At 35.3% G+C, this 20,983-nt stretch overlaps 1 protein-coding gene and 1 long non-coding RNA gene across 2 annotated transcripts in view; one reads left to right on the forward strand and one right to left on the reverse strand.

Annotated features, from left to right (window-relative positions):
* The first annotated feature begins 3,153 nt into the window (after window positions 1-3,153).
* Window positions 3,154-20,983, forward strand: part of LOC120535155 — a 38,223-nt gene continuing 20,393 nt past the window's right edge. Inside the window, exon 1 of the long non-coding RNA XR_005634860.1 lies at window positions 3,154-6,579. This is a non-coding gene — a long non-coding RNA (uncharacterized LOC120535155). The remainder of the gene's footprint in view (window positions 6,580-20,983) is intronic.
* Window positions 11,971-20,983, reverse strand: part of urm1 (ubiquitin related modifier 1) — a 42,729-nt gene continuing 33,716 nt past the window's right edge. Inside the window, exons 4-5 of the mRNA XM_039762772.1 lie at window positions 15,353-15,401; window positions 11,971-12,861 (exon numbers count right to left, since the gene is read on the reverse strand). Coding sequence (XP_039618706.1) covers window positions 12,793-12,861; window positions 15,353-15,401 — 118 coding nt within the window. The 3' untranslated portion in view covers window positions 11,971-12,792. The remainder of the gene's footprint in view (window positions 12,862-15,352; window positions 15,402-20,983) is intronic.

Consider the following 20,983-nt stretch of genomic DNA (forward strand, 5'->3'; position numbering starts at 1 on the left):
TGCTGAAATTAGGACATTGTGCAGAAAATGTGTACATGAGGCCTAGAGTGCTTTTCCGCCATTAAAGTGTCAACTGATGTTTTGTTATGAATAATCTATAAACAACGTTATATAAAGTTGTGTTGGAAAACTGTGCAATGAACAAGCAAATACCTTCGCTGATAACGGTCCGTAATGCAGTTGTTAGGGAAAATGGCAATATTGCGCTCGATCAACTGTAGTAATGCTTGAATGCTTTCATCATTGCTTTCATATAAAAGAAAGGGTTGGCGAGAAAGACACCTGGGCTGTCCACCTGTTTTATTACCCGTTCCGTTTAGGCAATAGAAGAAAACCACACAACGACAAATGACCACAGAAATTGATAATCTTGAAATTATTTACCCCGAAGACATGTTCTGTCAACGATCTGAGTGCACATACTTCACGGCCGCCATTCCTTCAAAGGTGTCGAGTTCGCGTGGCATTCGCCTGCACTGCGCCATAAAGCGCGGCCCGGCTATGGGTGCGCCTTGTATGTTTGTGATGTACCTTTGACTTTGATACTGCCGTGGTTAAAAAAAAAAAGAAATCAAAACATGTTTTGGACATCACTTCCCTCGAGGAAACACTGCATTTTGTTTTACTTCACAGTTGTGCACCTTGTCGCGCCGCACATCAGCCTTTCTGCGCACGCGCATTCTCTTGCCTGTTACATACACACGTCGCAGCTCGTTTATCATACGTGTGATATCCAAGAGTGCGTGGTTGCCACAAACATTGCGCAATATTTTCAATGTATTTTTTTTCTTCTTCGGCGATAGAAAACAAACCCACTCCCATCCTTACATTCAAACAGCATCCCCACTTTAATATTTCAGTATTAACGGCAGAAATGATCAATAATATTAATTGACTTTTCCTTATTTCTTCATTTTATTTGCGAAAAGCAGAACATTACAACGGCATGCTATTCAAACAAATAAAGACATAACAGATGCAATCATTTTAAAATCAATACAGACGAGACAAAAAAGGGAAAAGGCTATGCCAGATTCAACCCCCACCCAAGATGAAGAGCATGATTTTATGATTTCTGAATGTTCTATTGCCCGGTGACTCTAGATTGGCCCAGTGTGAGCCACTGTGGGTATCCTGGCTATGTGTTGTTGTGTGCCTTGCACTCTTAAAAATACGTGGTTCAGTAAGGGCACTTTACTGGGTTATGTGGTTCCTCATAGAACCAATGATGAAAAAGAACTATTTTGTTCTAGAAATGATTGTGTGAGTATGACAATGGTTCTTTTGGCTTTGAACATGTTCATAAGATGTGGATAAAATAGAAATCTTCATTTTAAGGTACCTAGCAGGATAAAACAGATAAAAAAAAAAACTGAACTGAGCCTGTGTTGTTGTAAGCAGAATAAAACCCTTTGCATTTACAAAGCCTATAGCATTGTGAAGGAGTGCCCCCACCCCTCCCATGATCTCTTTGTCCCTCTTCCATCTGGAAGAAGGTTATATAGCATCTGAATCAGGCTGTCCGACCTCTGAACTCTGTGCTGCTCCTCTGCCTGCTGATATGCCCCTAGTAGTTTATTTATATGCAATACATTTGTTACACTTATTGCTAATGTTGTTTTTATTATTAAAGGTAGTTGTTGCTATTATTTATTATCTTTTTCAAATCATTACTATCTCTTCACTTACCTATTATGTACCTGTCTATCTCATAGTATAGACCTGTCTTGCACTTGTCCTGTGTTTATGGATATTTTGCACTGCAGTCCTGGAGAATATTTCATACCACTGTATGGTACAATAATACAGTGTATAGATAGAATGAAAATAATGCCAATTGACTTGAAAATCAGGAACTCAAACTGGATTTCACAAATCTGCTGTCATTTAGTCACAGTTAATTATGGAGCCAGTTACAAATCTAAATAAGTAAAGGCTCTTTCTTGAACCTTCATGTAGATAGAGGAACTGTTTTTGGTTCCCAAAAGAACTATGACACCTTTACTTTTAAGAGTGTACAGTGAACTGGTGCATCATTAAGGGTTTGTTCCTGCATTGCTCCTTATGCTACCACAGCCAGTCTTAGCCCTTCAGGACATTGACAAGCCCTTTAGAAAAATCAAATAAATGGGCCATTAGGGTTTGGTCAATCAGTAATATATTGGTGGTCGGGTACACTGGCACAGTAGGCAGAGCGGTCACCTCAGTCTTGCAGATCCAGCAGTTCAAATCCCATTCCCTGTGTTTGTGTGACTAGGCCCTGATGTAGACTGGCATTTCTACCTTGTGCCCAGTGCTGGCAGGAAACATGAACTGGATGAATACGGTTTATTATGCATTGTAACTGTATTGTGCCTTGGGATTGTTTTCAGTATTTATTATATTACATATAATATGCTCATTCAGGTACTGTATTTAATCCTTAATGCTGTTTTTCTATAAAAAGTGGGTGGTGCAACCTTTATCTTTTATTATGATTTAGATTTTAGAGCAGGGATAGAGAAAAAAGAACTTTCAATGATTAACATAAGTAATAAAATCAGCAAAAATGATCATTGATTTTGATTATGAATAGATAATCCTCAAAAATTCTTCCCCTTAACTATCATTCCATATAACTGGTGTCCAGCTTTGATCCTGGAGGGCTGCAGTGACAGGTTTTCATTGTTGTCACATTCTTAATCAGTGACCAGTTTCTGCTATTTATTGACTTATTTTTCCCCTTTATTTTATTTGTCATTTTTTAAGACTTAGTTCTCTGAATTGCTTCTTTCTTTCCTTACATGGCCAACCAAACAAAAATGAGATGTGAAGTGAGCCAACAGATGACCAGTTAAGATGGGGCTTCAGACTCCAACCAATTTAATTTCCACCAGTTCCTTGAGTAGAACCTAACTTTTGATTTTAATTAAGCCCATTATTTAATGGTTTAATTCTCATTTTACCACTGCAGACATTTCCAAAACTGTTGATTTTCTTTTTACTAAGCACAGTGTAAATGTTTTGGTGATCTGAGCTGATCAACATTACTGAGACCTTCACCTTTAACTATTTTAAGATATTGTGTAATAGACACATATTAGCTGGTCATCTGTAAGCTCCCTTTGTATTTCATTATTGTTTAACTGCTAATTAAGGAGAAAAAGAAAAAAAATAGGGGTCTAAATCTTAAATAGCAAGTCAATTAAAATTAAGGCAAAAGAAATTAATTAGCAAAAACTAGTCATTAATTAGGAATAGGGTTAGAATGAAAAGCTACAGCCATTGCAGGTTGAGACAATATGATCAGCACAATTGCATACTGAAATGCTGTGACTTGTGATTTCTTAAGAAATATTCTGTAACTCATGACAATAGATATGATTGAAAGGCACTATTTAATACATATATAGATACAAATGTAAGGTAATTTAAACTTGTTAGGCTGAAGAATAGGTTTGAAAGTCACTATATAATATATAGGCCTAAGAGTCAGTACAACCATTTACCTCAAAATCAATGCAAACAAAAGAAAGGAAAAATAGAAATATAAAGGAAAACAGGACTGAACCACAAATTAGGAGAAAGAGAAAAGAACAAAGACAAGCAAAAAAAAAAAAACTCTCTTTAATGAATAGCACAAAATTGTCAATCACAAGCCCAGTATGCTTATTCTATAATGATATTAATGAATTCTTGCCATGTTTAAAAAAATTCTGAACAAATCATTTTCTAACTTGAGAGAATACTGAACATCGCTTACCTACTGAATTACATATGGTGAGGTGGGATTCTTCCATTTGAGAAAGATAAGTCTGTCTGGTAGTAGTGTGGTACAGACTATTGCGATTTTTTTATTCATATGCACTTTAATGCCATCCTGGATTATGTCAGATATCACCATTGATGGATTGTGAGTGGGTGTGACACCAAGGCTGTCTGAGAAGTATATAAAGGTTTTTGTCCAAAATGATGTTAATTTAGTACATTTCCAAAACATGTGGCCTAGTGATGCTGGAGTTAGATGGTAGCGCTCACAGGTACATCTTGCCCTGGGTATATTAATTAATAGGTACATGAATTGATTTTTAGATGAACACAATCAAATCAGTGCATGTAACTGAATACATGACACACTCCATGAGGCTGATACACATATATTCTTCGGAACAATCTGATCAGATTGATATTTGTGTGCTAGTATCTCAATTATTTTAATATTAATTTTAATTACTTTAAGTTGACTAATTTATAGTAAAATACTAATTCAGATTTTGATGACATTTACATTATTTTAAATTTATTTAGCATGGCAATCACCTTTTTTAATGAAAATATTTATTTAGATGACACCGTTATCTGAAAGACCGTATATACGTGCTAAAAAATAGGTGTTATCCGAGTATTGCCATTGATTACATTCTCTCCTTTGGTGCCCGAGTACCTCACACGTTTCTCACTCACCTTCACGTAACGGGAGCCTTGAGAAGTGGCGCCCGTGGCCGCATGCACAGTAGACAAGGTGCGTTATCTTCGAACGCGCGACCATTTCATTGTTTTTATTAAGAAATCACGTATTTGTATTCAAAACGTCAAACTACACCACAATGCATCTTCAGAATATTGAAGAAGTTAAATCAGCCGTATCTATCCCATTGACTATTCTCTGTAGGCACCCCTAATCGTTAAAGCACCATTTTAATCTTTAGAGGATATTCAATTTGAATGTAAAACTGAAAGTTTATCATTTTATTTATTATCATGGGTTAACCTACTATAAAGAAGAATTAAATGTTTGGGATTTCTGTGTTGCATATTTTATTTCCATTTTCCACCTTTCATCTGAACATTTGACAGGCTTTGTAGATTTATGAATGACGTTTATCTAATTATCTAATTATTATTTCCTTCGTTTATTTTAGGAACACTTAAAACTGCATGTCCTCTTAAAAACAAAGGTGCTAAAGTGGTTCTTCTGAGCGATATCATATGGGAACCTTTTTTGGTTGCCTACATAAGTGAAAAATAAATAACAGAAAAAAGTGAAAAACCGATGGGTTTTTAATTCAAAAAAGATTCTTGCCGCACGCAATAACACAAGCCATGTTCAGGTTTTCTTTATTAGCATCCTCCTAGTTTTTGGTTTTGTCCACGTATAAGGAACTTTCTCAAAGTCCAAATACCCAATTTCATATTAACAAAATAGAATGATGCATTGTCAAGCAATTAATATACGGGGGACCACACAACCCTATAAAGTGCCATTATTTTTAAGAGTGTATAATTATAATATATTTATATTGAGTCTTTCCATCTTGTTCAAAGTGCTTTTCACGGACATTGGGAGTTTTTAAAGATAAAATAGGCCTGACCCGAGTACACGAGAAGTATTGAGAAGTGTATGACTTATATTTTAAAAATGACAACAAGTTTAACTTTATCCCTTGCATTTAATCTTAGTTCAACATGTAATATCTTAATCTTGTAAAACGCGAACGTTATCTAGATTTTACCTTTCGAGTACGGGGTAGCCATTTAAAACTATAGTGTAATTTAAAAATCAGTCACATGTCGATCAAAATGCATTCATATCACATAAAACGTTTCAAATGAAATCAGCCTAAGTTTTAATGATTGTTTTATATATCGATAATAAACGAGGATCCTTCGTTAGCACCGGGCACAATGTAAACTTTCCCAGGATGCACTCGACGCTAAAACTGACCGCAGTCTAAAGTTTAAACTGACAAATCGGGCTTATCAAACGAGATGGACAGGGTTACTCCAATTTTGTGAAGTGTAGCGGCACTTGACCGCTGCCTTACCTTCTAAAAGACGTGAAGCTGCAATCGTACTTTAAATTAATGAAGAAAACCACCACTCTGTCTATTGTTACATCAGGGCACATCAAATAAGTAAACATTACACGGCAAACTAAGCAGAAGTGATGCTGATTCGTACTGTAGATGTGTACAATGGTGTGTCATCTCTGATTTGGACCAACAAGACCAACTGGGCACAGAGGTAATGAGCCCTGAGCTTATCATCATCGCCCGCACTGCCAGGCCATGTTATAAACCTAAGTCCCAACTATTTGCAAATATGACACACTGTGAAGCCAATAGACCTACAATTGTACATATGCAGCTCAAAATCAGCAGCTGTTAAGGCATTCACGTGTGCTGGTGCAACAAAGCTACCTGGTTTTCTACGCCTAAACAGATCGCTGTACAGGTAGTCTCTTTTTCACGCACAACCTTCACTGGATGAACCGCAAACACTAAACTATAAACGGGCTGCCTTACGCCGTCTGCGCCTTCTTGTTGAAATAAACCGCTTCAGAAAACGGATGGACTCATGTAGTCCGACCGCGCGGCGTGATACAAGTCTCGCGAGAGGCCGAACCTCACGTGTGCGCCATCGAAGGGACGTCGTTACGACTCGCACTCACACACAGACGCACGTAGGACCAGTTTTGAATCGCCAACTAACCCGCCACCCGCCATTATCAAGCTCGTATAAACGCTGGGAGAACATGAAAACCCCACACGGAAAAGTGCACAGGACACCTATCTGTGGGGCAGCCAACTACAATGAAAGGTAAGGGGAGTTTTAACAAAAAGCGAACTGTAGTCAATTTCTGTGAAGTAGCAGCGATTTTCACATTGTAATAAACACTGACACAGGTCTGCAAAATTAAATTCATAAAAGTGTTTTAAGTGTGTATAATTATTTTATTTGCATTCATGGACACAATTAAAATACAATCAGAATATCGCCATTACTCACATTCACATACAGAACTGAAAAGTTTAATTAAAGCATAATAAATTAAACAATTCATATATATTCATATATACAAATATGTTTTTAAACATATGTAAAGAAAACACCAATACATATTCATTAACTTACATATAACTTCTTGTCACTTCTTAGTTTTCTTGATCCACAATTTGGTTTGGTGGCCGATCCTTTGTCCACTTTTTCATCCAGCTGTAGTATGACATCATACTGACATACCAATGTCCCAGATACCTTCTTTTCATGTCCTTGATATCCTGATGGAATTTTTCACCCTGCTCTTCACTCACCGCTTCCAAGATTTTCAGGGAAATATTCCAAACGAAAATCCAAAAATCAAACTTTGAAATTCATGTTGCAACTCAGTTCCTTAAACTTGAATAACTATCTTCTTCAGAGTTTATAGTATTTGGACCTTTTTTGTTACATCTTTGAATGATACCCACCTCTCTTGTTCAGGTTTGCTCATGGCACCATCGAATTCTTCATCATTTTTCTAATATCGGGTTAGAGGAAAATGCCCACTCAGTGTAGCCTCAGACAAACTTGGGAACGTTCAGCACAAATACATAAAACAGCCACCATCTTTTTGACAGGGCTTTGACAAACTGCTTCATTAAACCAAGCTTAATATGAAGTGGTGGCATCAGCACTCTATCTGAATTCACCAAGCTAGGTTTGACAAGGTTTGTGGCACCAAGATGTAGCTTTATTTCAGGCTGGTCATTCCTTTTGAACCCAAAGGAAATTCTTGGCTATGCTGTTCCATTCACGCAAATAACAATGAAATTCTGTATGTCCTGACTGCTGACCCAGAAAGATAAACTTTTACTTATATTTTGACCTTATTATTGAATAAAATAATTGTTTTCTTTTAAAGATTTTAATACTACAAAAATATAAAATGAAAATAAATTGCCATTAAAATAAAATAATGATTTTTAATTATAGTGAATAAATAATAAAAAATAGTTGACAGGTCAAAATGCGTTTTGTGAAAAAATATATGGTTTTCATTTTTTAATTCAGCACCCAAAATATATTAAAAAAATCACATGAAATAAAACCGTTTTTTCAATATGTATTTGTAATTAGGCATATCACCACTTTTGCAAAATGTCCTTGTAAGACCGAGTTTCTGTTACCATAAAGTCAAAGAGTAGGCAATGATCGTATTCACCACAAGTCTAAACAGGTTTTAAAACTAAGAGATGTGGACACGGCCCGGACACAGACAGGCGGACATGTTGTTAATCACCACCACACGTTTATTTTACAATATTTACAATACTAAAGTCCGTGCACACACACAAACCCCACACAGTCCTGGCCACACAATTCCTTCTCTTCGGGCCGCCTCCACTCTCCTCTCTTGCTTTGCCCTGCTTCCACCCGACTCCAGCCTCGAATGAAGGGAGACGGCCCCTTTTATTTCACCCCAGATGGGCTCCAGGTTTTTCCCGGCACTCCTCCCTGGACACGCCCCAGTGTGGCGGAAGTGCCGGCTCTTCTCCCGGAAGTTCCTTCTCCTCTTCCCCCCAGCACTTCCTGGTGTGGCGTAAGTGCTGAGGTCCAGGGTCCCCAAGGCATTGGCGGTGCCTACAGGGTTGGGCTTCCAAGCCCCCTACCCGTGGACCCCAACGCAACCAGGATGGCGGCCCCCACGTGATCCAGGGTGGGCATAGACCCTCTTCCGGTCCCTCAAGAGGTCCCGGCCGGGTCGTAGCCCCTGGCATCCCTGACAGAGTTTTCAAAATACTGAAGTTTCTTGGTAGGTTGCTGCTGATGGCTCGATTTTCAGAGTGGAGCACCAACTTAAAGGATCCAAAGTTTCAAAGGAGAAGATGAACACTGTAGGATTGTCAAGGCATCAAGCTGGCTTGGAATTAAAAACTGCGAATCCTATTTTCTGTCACCTTGTTTCAAGTCATTGTATAGATCATGCTTTTGAGTGGTGTGTAGGCTGCAGGTTCAACTTGGCACTGTCTATATTCTTAAAAATAATGAATTTTAATGGTTATTTATGGAAACGAATATTTGTTCTTTCTGGGACCTTCATGTAGATGGTTCTTTTGGTAAAACAGAAATAGTTTCCCTATGTCACTTGTTCAGGACCATTACTCCTTTTTATTTTTAAGAGTGTAAGTGGGCTTGCTGTCCACATCCCTTTTACAGGTTGGAAAAATGTATCTCTTCTGGCTTGTGCCAGGGAAGGTGGGTGCATGAGTGGCATCCCATCCAGTGTTTATTCTTCCTTTAACCCTAGTGGCTGTCAAAAGTGGCTCTAGAACCCACAACCACAAATTGGATTTTATGGGTTTCAGAATGTCACCTTCCAATATGACATTTAATCCAATTAAAATTATGCATAAAAATGAATGATTAACCGCTTTCTGCATATTGATTACCTTCAACAACAATTTTTATTTCTAAAGCACATTTTCATAAAAAGAATGTAGCTCCAACTGCTTTATAAGACATCAAAGAAAAAGTTGCAAGAAAAAAAACACATTAGAAACAGATAAAAATAAATCACATGCCAAAAATATGAATAAATGAATATGCACTTACATAACACAAATGTTGGGTTTTTGACTGCTGTTGGACCTTTCAATTGACTGAACAAAAAGCATGAGGCACTGAAATGATCCGGCGCGCAAGCTGTTGTATGAAAACTAAAGTGCAGAAGATGACCAATACTTTAGCAAGGCATCCGTGACAGATTAACCAGTGACAGTAGATTGTCAGACTCAGACTGAAGCTGGCATGCGATTTGGCACTGGCCACTTCCTTGTACCCAGTACTGCATTGGCTGGCTCAGACGGCAAGACTGACAGATTCACTGCATGGATGGGCAGGCAAATTAAGTTACTTAGTAAACTGCCATAAGCATGTGGTGATAAAGTATATAACACAAAAAAAATAATTACTCTAAGTAAATGAAGGAAGACATGCTTGATAAAATATATTTCAGAAATATTATGTAATGCAACTACCCTGAAAAATGAGAAATAAATAATGAGGAACAAAAGATGTTGTGTTGCACTACTTATTGGCATTTATAGTTTGAACTGACATTACATACTGTTTTTTAAACTTTACTCCAGTGTTGCATCAAATGCATGTAAAATGAGTTCCAAAGTACTCTTTTTATTTCAAGATGAAGGAAATTATTGGTTGTAAACTGACCTAAGGTAGAGAAAAGCAAATGCAAACTTGCACAATTCTACACTATTTGTATGCTTTTATGGACACATTTGGTATGGGGAACTAAGGTAAAAGTGTACAAGTTTTACTGGAATAGGAGTATTACCTGTGACCAAGTCTTTCGGTGGTCATACAAACTGCCCTCTTAAAAATTCTGGTTCTTAATGGATCTTTCCTGGGGTTTGTGGGTTCCACGTATAATATTGCTTAATAAACTATTTCATACATGGAATGGGTTCTTTGGGCTTTAAAAAAAGGATTATAATACGGGCCCCCAATGGTATTTCACAAATCTGTTATCTATTCATGGCTATTTAAGGAGCCAGCTATCAATCAAAATAAATAAGGGTTCTTTCTCAAATGTTCATGTGGATGGTCCTTTTGGGATCCAAAAGGTCCGCCTATAGAATCTCTCTGGCAACTTTATTTTTAAGAGTGTAGGTGACCAACACCTTACACCCAGTGTGACAACCCACCTGTAGTCATTAAATACCAAACTAATTTAAATGAGAAAAATGCAAGAAAGAGAAATGAAATCTAATTATGTAATGTACAATGACATTCAGAATGCCTGTTTAAATTAAAAATGATATAAAAAGTAATACTGCACTGGTTAGCTAATGCAGTTTCTAAAACAGAATGAAGCAGGTAAAAAAAACAAAAAAAGTCAACTTAAGTAAACATCTTCTCTACATGCTGCACTCGAACACCTAAGCAGAAACACATTAGTGCCCAGCTTGTTATTGCTCCTCACTCCAAAGCCTTTAAATTCAGCACCCTGCCTTCTGTTTCTATATCCATTTGACATAAGGCGGTAAGCTACCAATACATGTTGCCTCTGTTTACCAAGATTAATTTCTCTTGAAGTGCTCCAAGTGGGGACACATCATCTGTGCGAGGTCTGAACACTCACTGTCCAGTCTTTATAAGCAGAATCTAACAGTACAATGTCTACTAGAATTTCCTCATAGGATATCTGTTGTCAATGCTTTTTGTTTGAATTTTATAATACCTAAAGCAATGAAGATTTATACCACCTAGCTAAAACATTTAACACTAAACAGAAAAAAACTGCTTTGAGGATAAAGTAACTGAACTGGCATGCTATAGAAAATGCAATTATTCAATAATGAAGACCATCTTAAGCAGTTTACAAGTAGAGTTTTGCATATAGGTGTACAATAGGAAATGGCCCAGACTTGACGCCAGCCTATCACAGGGCTCACTGACATGTGTGCACACATGAACACTTGTACTGGAATCACCCATTAGTCTTATCTGTATATCTTTGGGGCTCTGGTAGACAAACCAGTGTACCTGAAGGAAAACATGCTGACATGAGTAGAACATGCACACTCCACATAGACAGCATCTGGGCGTGAGTCTCAAACCCTGGACATTGGATTTGTGACGTGGAAGCATTACAAACTGCTTAGGTACACAGCAACTGTTTCACTTTGAAGGTGAGCACTGGTAGCAAAAGAGACTTGCCCATGGTCACACTGTATATCAGTGGTGGCAAATGAAAGAGCAACTTATATATTTAAATAGCATGACCTACAGATGACAATGATCTGTCAAGTGAAGGCAAACAGATTTACAGTAAATAAGAAATATTTTAAAAAGCAAAATAGTGCATAGCTTATTTTATATGCAGTTCAAATTGATTATTTATAAACATTTATTGGTAGATGATGGCACTTGAGTTTCAAGAAAACAGCAGCAGGATCTTCTGAAAACTTCAAAATCCAAGGCTGCAGAGCAAGAATGCATAATGTTCAGATACATACTGTGTGTAACAAAGTGTCAGTTTTATCTTTCACTGACATGCAACATGAGACCACTCATAACATAAATGACTATAACACACTTTTAAGAAGGAAAAACGTATGAGAAATGAATTGTAATAAAATAAGGCAAAGAGGAAAAATGCTAATGAAGGTGACAAAAAATGATACACAGGACTGTTAGACTCTACTGAAGTGCAAAAGTAAATAATATCATTTATTTTTATAGCATCTCATCAATAGAATATTTAGTCTCCACAATGGAGTTTAATGGTCAAGTATACTTTAACTGCTCAATACATCTGAGCAGCAAAGCACTGGTGTCTAATAGCACTGAGATCAAAACACTTCAATTCCAAGAAATCCCAATTTAATTAATAAAAAATAAACAAAAAAAAAACCCTTACATTTGTAACTTTTATTTTGTAAAAAAAACCTTAGAATTTTTATCCCTGCACTCATGCTTCAGCAGTGCTTTATTTATTATTAGAAACCTACAGTAAAGATGTTTACAAAGTAAATAATATGTAACAGTTTTCACTTCAATGACATACACTTTACAACTCCATTATTCATGATTTGACAATAAAACTATTTTCTGGATAAATTCTAAAAACCATTTATAAAATGTAAAAGCTGTTAACGACAATTAACAGCTTCCAACATTGGCAAAACATTGCAAATGCTTTTTCATATACATATATAAAGGAAAAAGTTAAATTAATATTTAATTGAAAGTGACATTTTCTATGATCCCTTTCAAAGTGGCATAAGGTTTTTTGGTTATCTTTCTTTAATCCCTCCCTTTAATCCTGCCCAAAATGAATTCCACAAACCAGTCCAAATTTATCTGCCTGCTGAATTAAATCCTGTATGTAAGAACAAGACTGACAGACAGACACATCCATTAAAAAAAACGTAGACCTCTTCAACAATCTTTGGATTAAATGTGGAGGAGATTCCTTTTTTGAATAAGTATTTGAACAATGTTGGCTTGCAGTGTTATCAGTCTGTTTTAACCTCCATGTAGAGTGGAGATGAACACAATGTTGTCCTGATCTTGAAGTTTGTAGTCTAATTCACCCTGTAGTTGGAGGGAATGTCAACTTAGTTAGAAATGATTCAAGACATGCTGTTTATCAATCTATTTTAACAGTTCATAGTAATGGCAGTATTCTCAAAGATTCACATACCCCAATAATATGCTGTTCCTAAAATAAGCAGGCAATCACTACTCAATACTTACAAATGGAGCAAGAAAGACTAGTTCTCTGAAATATTGCAGTCATAAAATTGGTTTATATTAAATTTCAATGACATTTACAAAATATAAATACCTAGTGAAAAATTACAGAATCAAACATTTATTGGTAATTCTGCTCTTAATAAAACTATTTCACACAAGTCCTCTACTGTGAAGTTTATGTACAAAAAATAAAACACAGCACAATGTCCAATCTTTCTATAAATTATAAGATAGTATTGGACATTCCTCAAAATGTACTAGTTACAATTTACAGATTATCAAAAGTTCGACTGACAGAGTATTATTTAAGGCAATAATTAACAGTGTGTTAACTGGGAATACCTGAAAAAGTTCAAAATCTTAATGGGTCCTCATTTGTCCTTCATCTACTCTTAATCATGCAAACTTAAGTCAGTGCCTACGTGATTAAAGTTGTTGGCATTAAAACATAAACCGTAAATAACAATCACTCCTTATAAAAGTAACAATAAATAAATAAAGTAAAACATAGGAGCAAGTTTCCAAATATCATATTTGCATGTGAGATACAGAAAGTCTGCCACAGTATATGCTGTTATGCATTTTACAATTAGTCTGGGCTGAAAGCCCTTCTTTGTAAATAAACAGGCTCATGTATATATAGGTTATTTCACACTGCATGTTTAAGATTAAGAGAAAGAAAATAATAAACATCAAAATAATAATTTGATTGAATGTAAATTAATAAGGATAACATATTTTTTGAAAATAAAAAAACTCAGTATAGCACACTATGTATAAAAAAATATCTAGATATTGTTAACATTAATTTATGACAAAGTTGGGTAAAAAAGCCAGAAATAAGCCAAAGAAACCAGAAGATGAAATGAAAGTGCATTCACTATAACACTACAGACATACAGTATGTTTTGGTTATTTTGAAAATCTTGGGGGGAAAAAAGCAGACCAAGTGTTAAACACATTGTAAACACTGTTCAGTTTTAGGCAAGTTCTTGAGGAAATTTCTCTGTCTCTCTTTTACTTGGTATTCTACAATAGCCTGATAAATCTATTTTTTATAGAAATTGTAACTATTAACTACAATGCAGCACTAAGGCATAGCTAATATGTTAACTCATGGCATACAATAAGTACTGGAGTCGGAACATGTTAATTAAAAGTGCATTAATATATAAAAATGTTGATTTGAACTTAGTTTTGTCAAGTTTGACTTGCTTGTATGGAATGCTGCTTGCTTTTAATAAATTGAATATAATATAAAATAAATATGTCAAAATTTTTTTTTGTTTAATTAAAACAATACATAAAAAAAAATCAGCAAATGATTGAATACAAAAGTGCAGCATTCAAATTACATAATGTACAGAAGTAAGAAATACGGTATATTCAGAAGGAATATATTTAAAAGGGCAGAGTACCAATTAAAATGCACCTCATCTCAACACAATTCTAATCACTTCATGTCCAAGTAGACTTTTCCTTCACATAATTTGCCATGGATTTTTCAAGATAAATTACAGATGGTAATCATGAAAAAGTAATCGACTTTATAGAGAAGTTATGGACCTTTAGATAATCGAATTAATAAGTTCTTTCTTATCTTAAAAATTAGCACAGAATAAATAGAGTGCCCAAGTTACTAATGATACACCTAGAAGTGAGTAGCAAGAACATGCAATCAATCCCACCTTTAAAATCCTGATAATGGCATGTCTATTCAAGGCACATTCAAATAAGATTTCATACTGTCCTTGGATAAAACTATCCCTTAACAGTAGATTAACTATAATTCTGCTAGTTGACAGCTACACTTGATTCCTCGTATAGTGTATTCTGACTACCTTTTTCAATCTCCTCACAGCATACCCTATCTATCTATCTACCTACCCACCTTCTTGATGCTTCTTTACATCCATTAACACCTACAATATGTGCATCCAAAAGACTTAATTATTACAGTGGATTCAGAAAATATGCAGAGATTTTACTTACTGGACTTTCTTCTCCATTTTAATACATTTGCAAACATGTTTCTATTTTGGCATTATGTGTTATTGAGTGTAGATTTATGGGTAAACTTGTCGTCAAATTTATCCATTTAAAGTAAAATTTACAGCACAATAACGTTTGCAGAAAGTGAACGGCTCTGAATACATTTTGAATCCACTATATATATTTCATAATGCTATCATAGTTGCCCAAAGCAAATCTTCCTACTAGAAAACTATGCATCCATTACATTATTTGCAACAGACAAGTAAACAGAACTGTATTAGAATGTAAAGTATAAAAAGTGTAAATAAAAAGCTCAAAAACAGTGATGACTGACCATCAACTCCCAGTCTGCATCATTGATCAATACCAAGATCCCAGGTCTCCTAAAGGAGTGAAAAAAAAAGATACCGATATGATATTCTTGCAAAAAAAAAAAAAAAAAACATGGAAATTACAATATTTCAAATGTAAATGGCTAATTAAATCAGTTCTTACTTTGTAATGTTTTCAATATAAAGGTACTACTATATTTTATGCACACATCACAAGAATATTTCAAATCAATAATGATGTAGAAAAAGATTCACACTGTGTGAAAGAACAAATTTAATTGAACCATCACCAATATATTCACAGATGAATGATTATAAAAGACGTTTCTACTATGATTAAATAAGTTTAGTTCTAATGTTAAAGATTGTTAGATATGCTGCATGTCACTGTCAAGTAATACACACTTTAGTCCTCAGAGTTTAGCCCTCTCTATGAAATATACTATAAAGACTACTAAAATCTTTGTGAATAAAGGCGTGTACTGCTTACATTATGGATATACAGAACCACACTTCACTCATACACTTTGTAAATGTACTAGAAGAAATGTACTGATATTTTGCTTAAGATTGTATGAAGCAAACAGAAGTCAGCTATCCTCAGGATGCATTTTTTTCAGTTTATGTAGCTGTAGATGGTAAATTACACAAAATAAAGATGAAAATTGTACTAGCACATGCTTAATTATAATTTAAAACAGTAATTGTATTGAGAAATGTCAGTTATTAATATAACACATTGTTATTTCTAAAGGCATGTACAAATGCAGAAAATTCACCTACACTTCAACTGTGTGACTTTCATAGATATAGATGTACAGTACTCAATTGTTTGTATAAGTGAGTATGTAAATCTTTTTATACTCTTATATAGACAGATGAATGCAAGAGGGTTCACATTAACATTTTTGAGACAATTTAAGACATTTTAAATTTTATCATAATTAAAAATATACACTACAACATTAAAGCTACCGACAGAGGAACTGAGTAACACCGATTATCTCGTTATAATGGTACCTTTCAAGGAGTGGGATATATTAGCAAGTTAACAGTTCTTGGAGGTGATGTGCTGGAAGCAGAAAAAATGGGCAGCAAGCTTAAGCATCTGAGTGATTTTGACAAGGGCCAGATTGTAATGGTTAGATGACTGGGTCAGAGCATCTGAAAAATAGCAGGTCTTGTGGGGTGTTCCTAATATGCAGTGGTTTGTCACTACCAAAATTAGTCTAAGTAAACACAACTGGTGAATTGGCAATAGGGTCCTGGGTGCTCAAGGCTCACTGATGCATGTGGGAAGGGAAGTCTAGTCTGTCTGGTCTGATCTCACAGAAGAACTGCTGTAGCATAAGATGCTGAAACTCTTAATGCTGGCCATTAGAGAAAATTGTCAGGAGATACAGTACATTGCAGCTTGCTGTGTACTGGGCTACATAGCTGCAGACTGGTCACAGTACCCATGCTGACCCCATCTAATGCATTTTACCTTTTAAGCTTTAATTTAAAAACTATTAAGATTAGTGATCTGTCCACACAGAGATTACTTTCTACACACCAAAGACATGGGTGTGCAACTCAGTGGATAGCCTAAATTACTCAAATCAGAGTGTGGATGAGTACTCTGCTGTGTCCAAAGGTGGACTGACATCTTAGCTAGGGCTGGTTCCTGCTTTACGGCCAACTGTGTCTGGAAAATGCATCAGCTCCTTGTAACCCTTTAATGGATTAATGTAGCTATAAAAATAAACAAATGAAACTTGGTTACTATATTATATCAAGGATGATGCTACTGCACAGTAATCTAAATTATATCTCTCTATTATGAAAAAAAATTATGGAAAGCAAAAGCAAGTCGACAATACGTGATCTTCTTGGAATTTCTCGGAAGACATTTAAAAGACCCGCGAGACAAAAGAGACTTGCCATGGACCATCTCGTGGGGACCATAAACAAGAAACTTGGTACCAAGAGATTGTCCCAGGGACGTCTTGCGGGGACGTGGAACATGAGATTCTTGCAAGACACGCCCTACTTACAAAAGATATCATATAAGTGCACACCCTTAAAAAAATAATCAGTCGTGTAAAAGCACGTAGCATACACACATCCTGTGCTCTCAGCACATATAAAGCGTATAAGGAAAATACGGAGAATAAAGACCCAAAGGCATTGGAGAGAAAAAAAGGCAGATAAGAGATTATGAAAGCATTGGAATTTGAAAGGCTCAAACAAACGGTGGCGCGATACACATGCAGAGAAAGGTACAGAATATGAAAACAGTAAAATTCGAAAATATTGTAGCGTCCCAGACAGGTTGAAGCCTTTTTGGTTTTAAGTGACTGTTCGGTCCTATTGAGGGAGGGCGGAGTACAGCATGGAAGACTGATAGTGGGGTATTGATTGATGTGGTAAGGGGGGGTGAGACCCGGGGCAGGAGGGGTTGGAGAGGGTGCTAGAAAGTTGTGTTTGAGGTTAGGAAGTCAGCGATTGTTCAAGTAAAGCTTTTGTGACACAATTATACACAATTCAGTCAGGTGTATATTGATGATCATGGAGAAGCAATGCAAATTTTAACAGGCAAAAAGAAAGGTAATGTATATATTCCGGGAATAACATCACACACCAAAGGAGATTGTGATATGCCATTCATATTAAAATGTTTACAGTTTACCGTGAGAATAGCTTTTGCTATGACAATCAATAAATCACAGGGACAAATATTAAAAAAAGATTATTTATTAGAGAAACAGAAACAATAGTCACTCACGGGCAGTTATACGTTGCATTGTCACAATGTGTCTCCAAAAAATATTGTTTTTAATGAAGCTTTAAAGTAAAAATGTAAATAATGAAATTGAAACAATTCCAAAGAAAAAAATATTTAAAATTATATATATGATTAACCAAACACAGGGGTTGGTGAGTAAAGCAAGCAGGGGGTGAAGCCCCCTAGTCTTTCAGAAAAAAAAAAAACAGTCCACCTGGTTACTAAATTATTCTTGTTCTACTTACATTATATGTCACTAAATTTCTTTTTTGTTACATTAAAAACTGCCTGGTACAATAAGTACCAATACAGTGAACATAGTAGGCTCCTGGGAAAGAATAATAGAAACTAAAAATCATGGAGATTGGTCATCTGGGTACATAGCTATCTGATCGCAAATGCATTACTACTCTTATAATAGCACACAAAAATACACTATGGCTCTTCTCCTGCTTCTTAAAAATGACATACTTTACTTTAACATATTGGGTATGTGAAAAACTAACTAGAGCTCCATTAAGAGAAAATTATCCCAGTTAGGAAAGAGGTTTCAATCTCTACGCTATAATAAAATTGTTAAAGCCAAGGTTCAACTATTAGTTTTTTATGTTATCTAATTATTTGTTTATTTACTTAGTTTACTTCTTTAGTGGCAAAATGAGTGACTGTTTAACTTCAAAAAACAGAATGAATATTTTGTTTAGCTTTCTTCAATGATTCCCATTTTTTGGCAAAGTTATGGAAAATGTTTATCTTGCTCTTGGAGGATTTTCAACACAAGACCGGAGTACTCTCCCAAACATTCAAACTTTCTTTTTTGGGACAACAAGGTTAGATTCCCAACAATTTAGAAAAGTCTTTGTAAATATTGCTTTCTATACTGATAGATATCAGCAACTTTTCTTTTTTTGGCTTGATAAACAACAACTTCAAGTTCACTGTGAAAATTAGGACTAGATCCAATCAGATATTGGGCAGGGCTCGTCTAAATTAATTTTGATTGTTAATGAGAGTATTCATATAGTTGACTGTAACTGGCGATTTCGTTGGGTGTACATTAAGTGGATAATAACATATTGATATCTGAAAATGACTTACAACTTTGAACTCCAGACACATGCAAGCAAGCTTTAAATTGTTGGTACAGTATTTTTTCCACACATATTCTATGTCACTAAATCTTATGACAGTAGGACCTAATTATGTACGTAAAAGTGATACTTGGACTTTCAAAACTCAACTTGATGTTGTTTTGTAAAACCTACAATAGGTGGTTAGGACTGGCAAGCTTTATTGGAGTGAATGGCCTGTTGCATTAAAATTGCTCTTCTGTTCTAATGTAGATACTGTGTATTCTAAAATCCAATTACTGCAATTCACATTTGCTTGGTGCCAGGGCATATCCCAGCGATACAGAGCACAAGAAGGACAGAGCCCAGGACATGACACCAGTCCATCATATAGCTTGCAACTAAACTCAATGTGAAGTATTTGTAATATTTAGAAACATCACATCAGTTCAATACTTCCTCACTCTGCTCACATTGAGCACTTATGAGATTGTACCTAAGTGCACTGTGCCACTATGACATTCTTTGGAGTTAATAAAGCTATTGTAAGAATCATAACCATCACAACCTATTTATTTGAATATATGTATTTATTTTAATATATGTATTGCTATAAAATTGTAATTAACATGTTCATCTTGTCAGAAATTAACAAGGAATGTGTGTATAATATGGATTTTCAGTAATTAATGATTTAAGGTCAAAGACAGAACCAGAACATTGTGCTTTGTTACTGTTAAGAATGAGAAAGTGAGGTATATAGGTATATATATATATATATATATATATATATATATATATATATATATATATATATATATATATATTATACACACACACACAATACAAGTTCTTTGGAACAGACCACTATTTGAAAAAAAAATCTGGGTGGGAATGAAGCCTCCAAGGAGTACTTGGTTAAATGTAGGAATCAGTCCACTAATATCCACAACCTCATTTACAGGGAAACAATTACAAGTCATCAGTTAACCCAAACATTTTGTGATGTGGGAGGAAATTGAAGTATTAAATGAAGAAAAAAAAGTATGATGAAAAAACACATAAGGAATTTCTTAATGAAAAAACAAAACAAAGCAAACATCATTTTGAAATGATTACACCTTTTTATTTCACAAGTGAGATATTTGGGTACTTTTCAAGACCTTATATTGTGCGCAACAGGTTCACTCAAGAAACTGTAACTTAGAAAACTACTGCCTAAAATATATACTATTGGAGAAATGTCACTCGCTGATTCTTAAAAAAAGACATAAAGGAAAACTAATGAGCATAACTGTAAGAAAAATGCTACACTCAGGTAGAAACAGCTACCATAGAGAGAGAGAAATTTTCTAGTTTGTGCTTTACCTTTAAAGCAACGCGTCCTTCAAGTGGCCATCTTTGCACAAAGATTTGTAGCTCCTTGTACGTAACAGTCCATGAAGTGATATAATTTGTTGTCCGACTACCCCAAAATAGCAAGCACAAGAAAGAAGTTTCTTTGTCTGATAAGAAAGTTACAGACTGCCAGAGGTAGTAATTTAAAAAAATGAACATATAAATGATGGATAAAGATTTGATTTTGTTACAGAAAAAATAGTTAGGAAAAAACTAAAATAAGTTAAGTAAAGTTGACTAAAACATCTGTCTTAAACATGACAGCATTCATGACATTCAGAAATGCAAAATGCACTGATGAAACAGGGAATTGATAGTTTTCTTGAGAACAATGAAATTCACTGTTAACTTTTAGCCTACAAACAGACCTTTGGGCAAAAAAGCTTATGAGAACAAGT

Source organism: Polypterus senegalus, chromosome 9 (assembly GCF_016835505.1).
Source record: "Polypterus senegalus isolate Bchr_013 chromosome 9, ASM1683550v1, whole genome shotgun sequence".
Lineage (NCBI taxonomy): Eukaryota > Metazoa > Chordata > Cladistia > Polypteriformes > Polypteridae > Polypterus > Polypterus senegalus.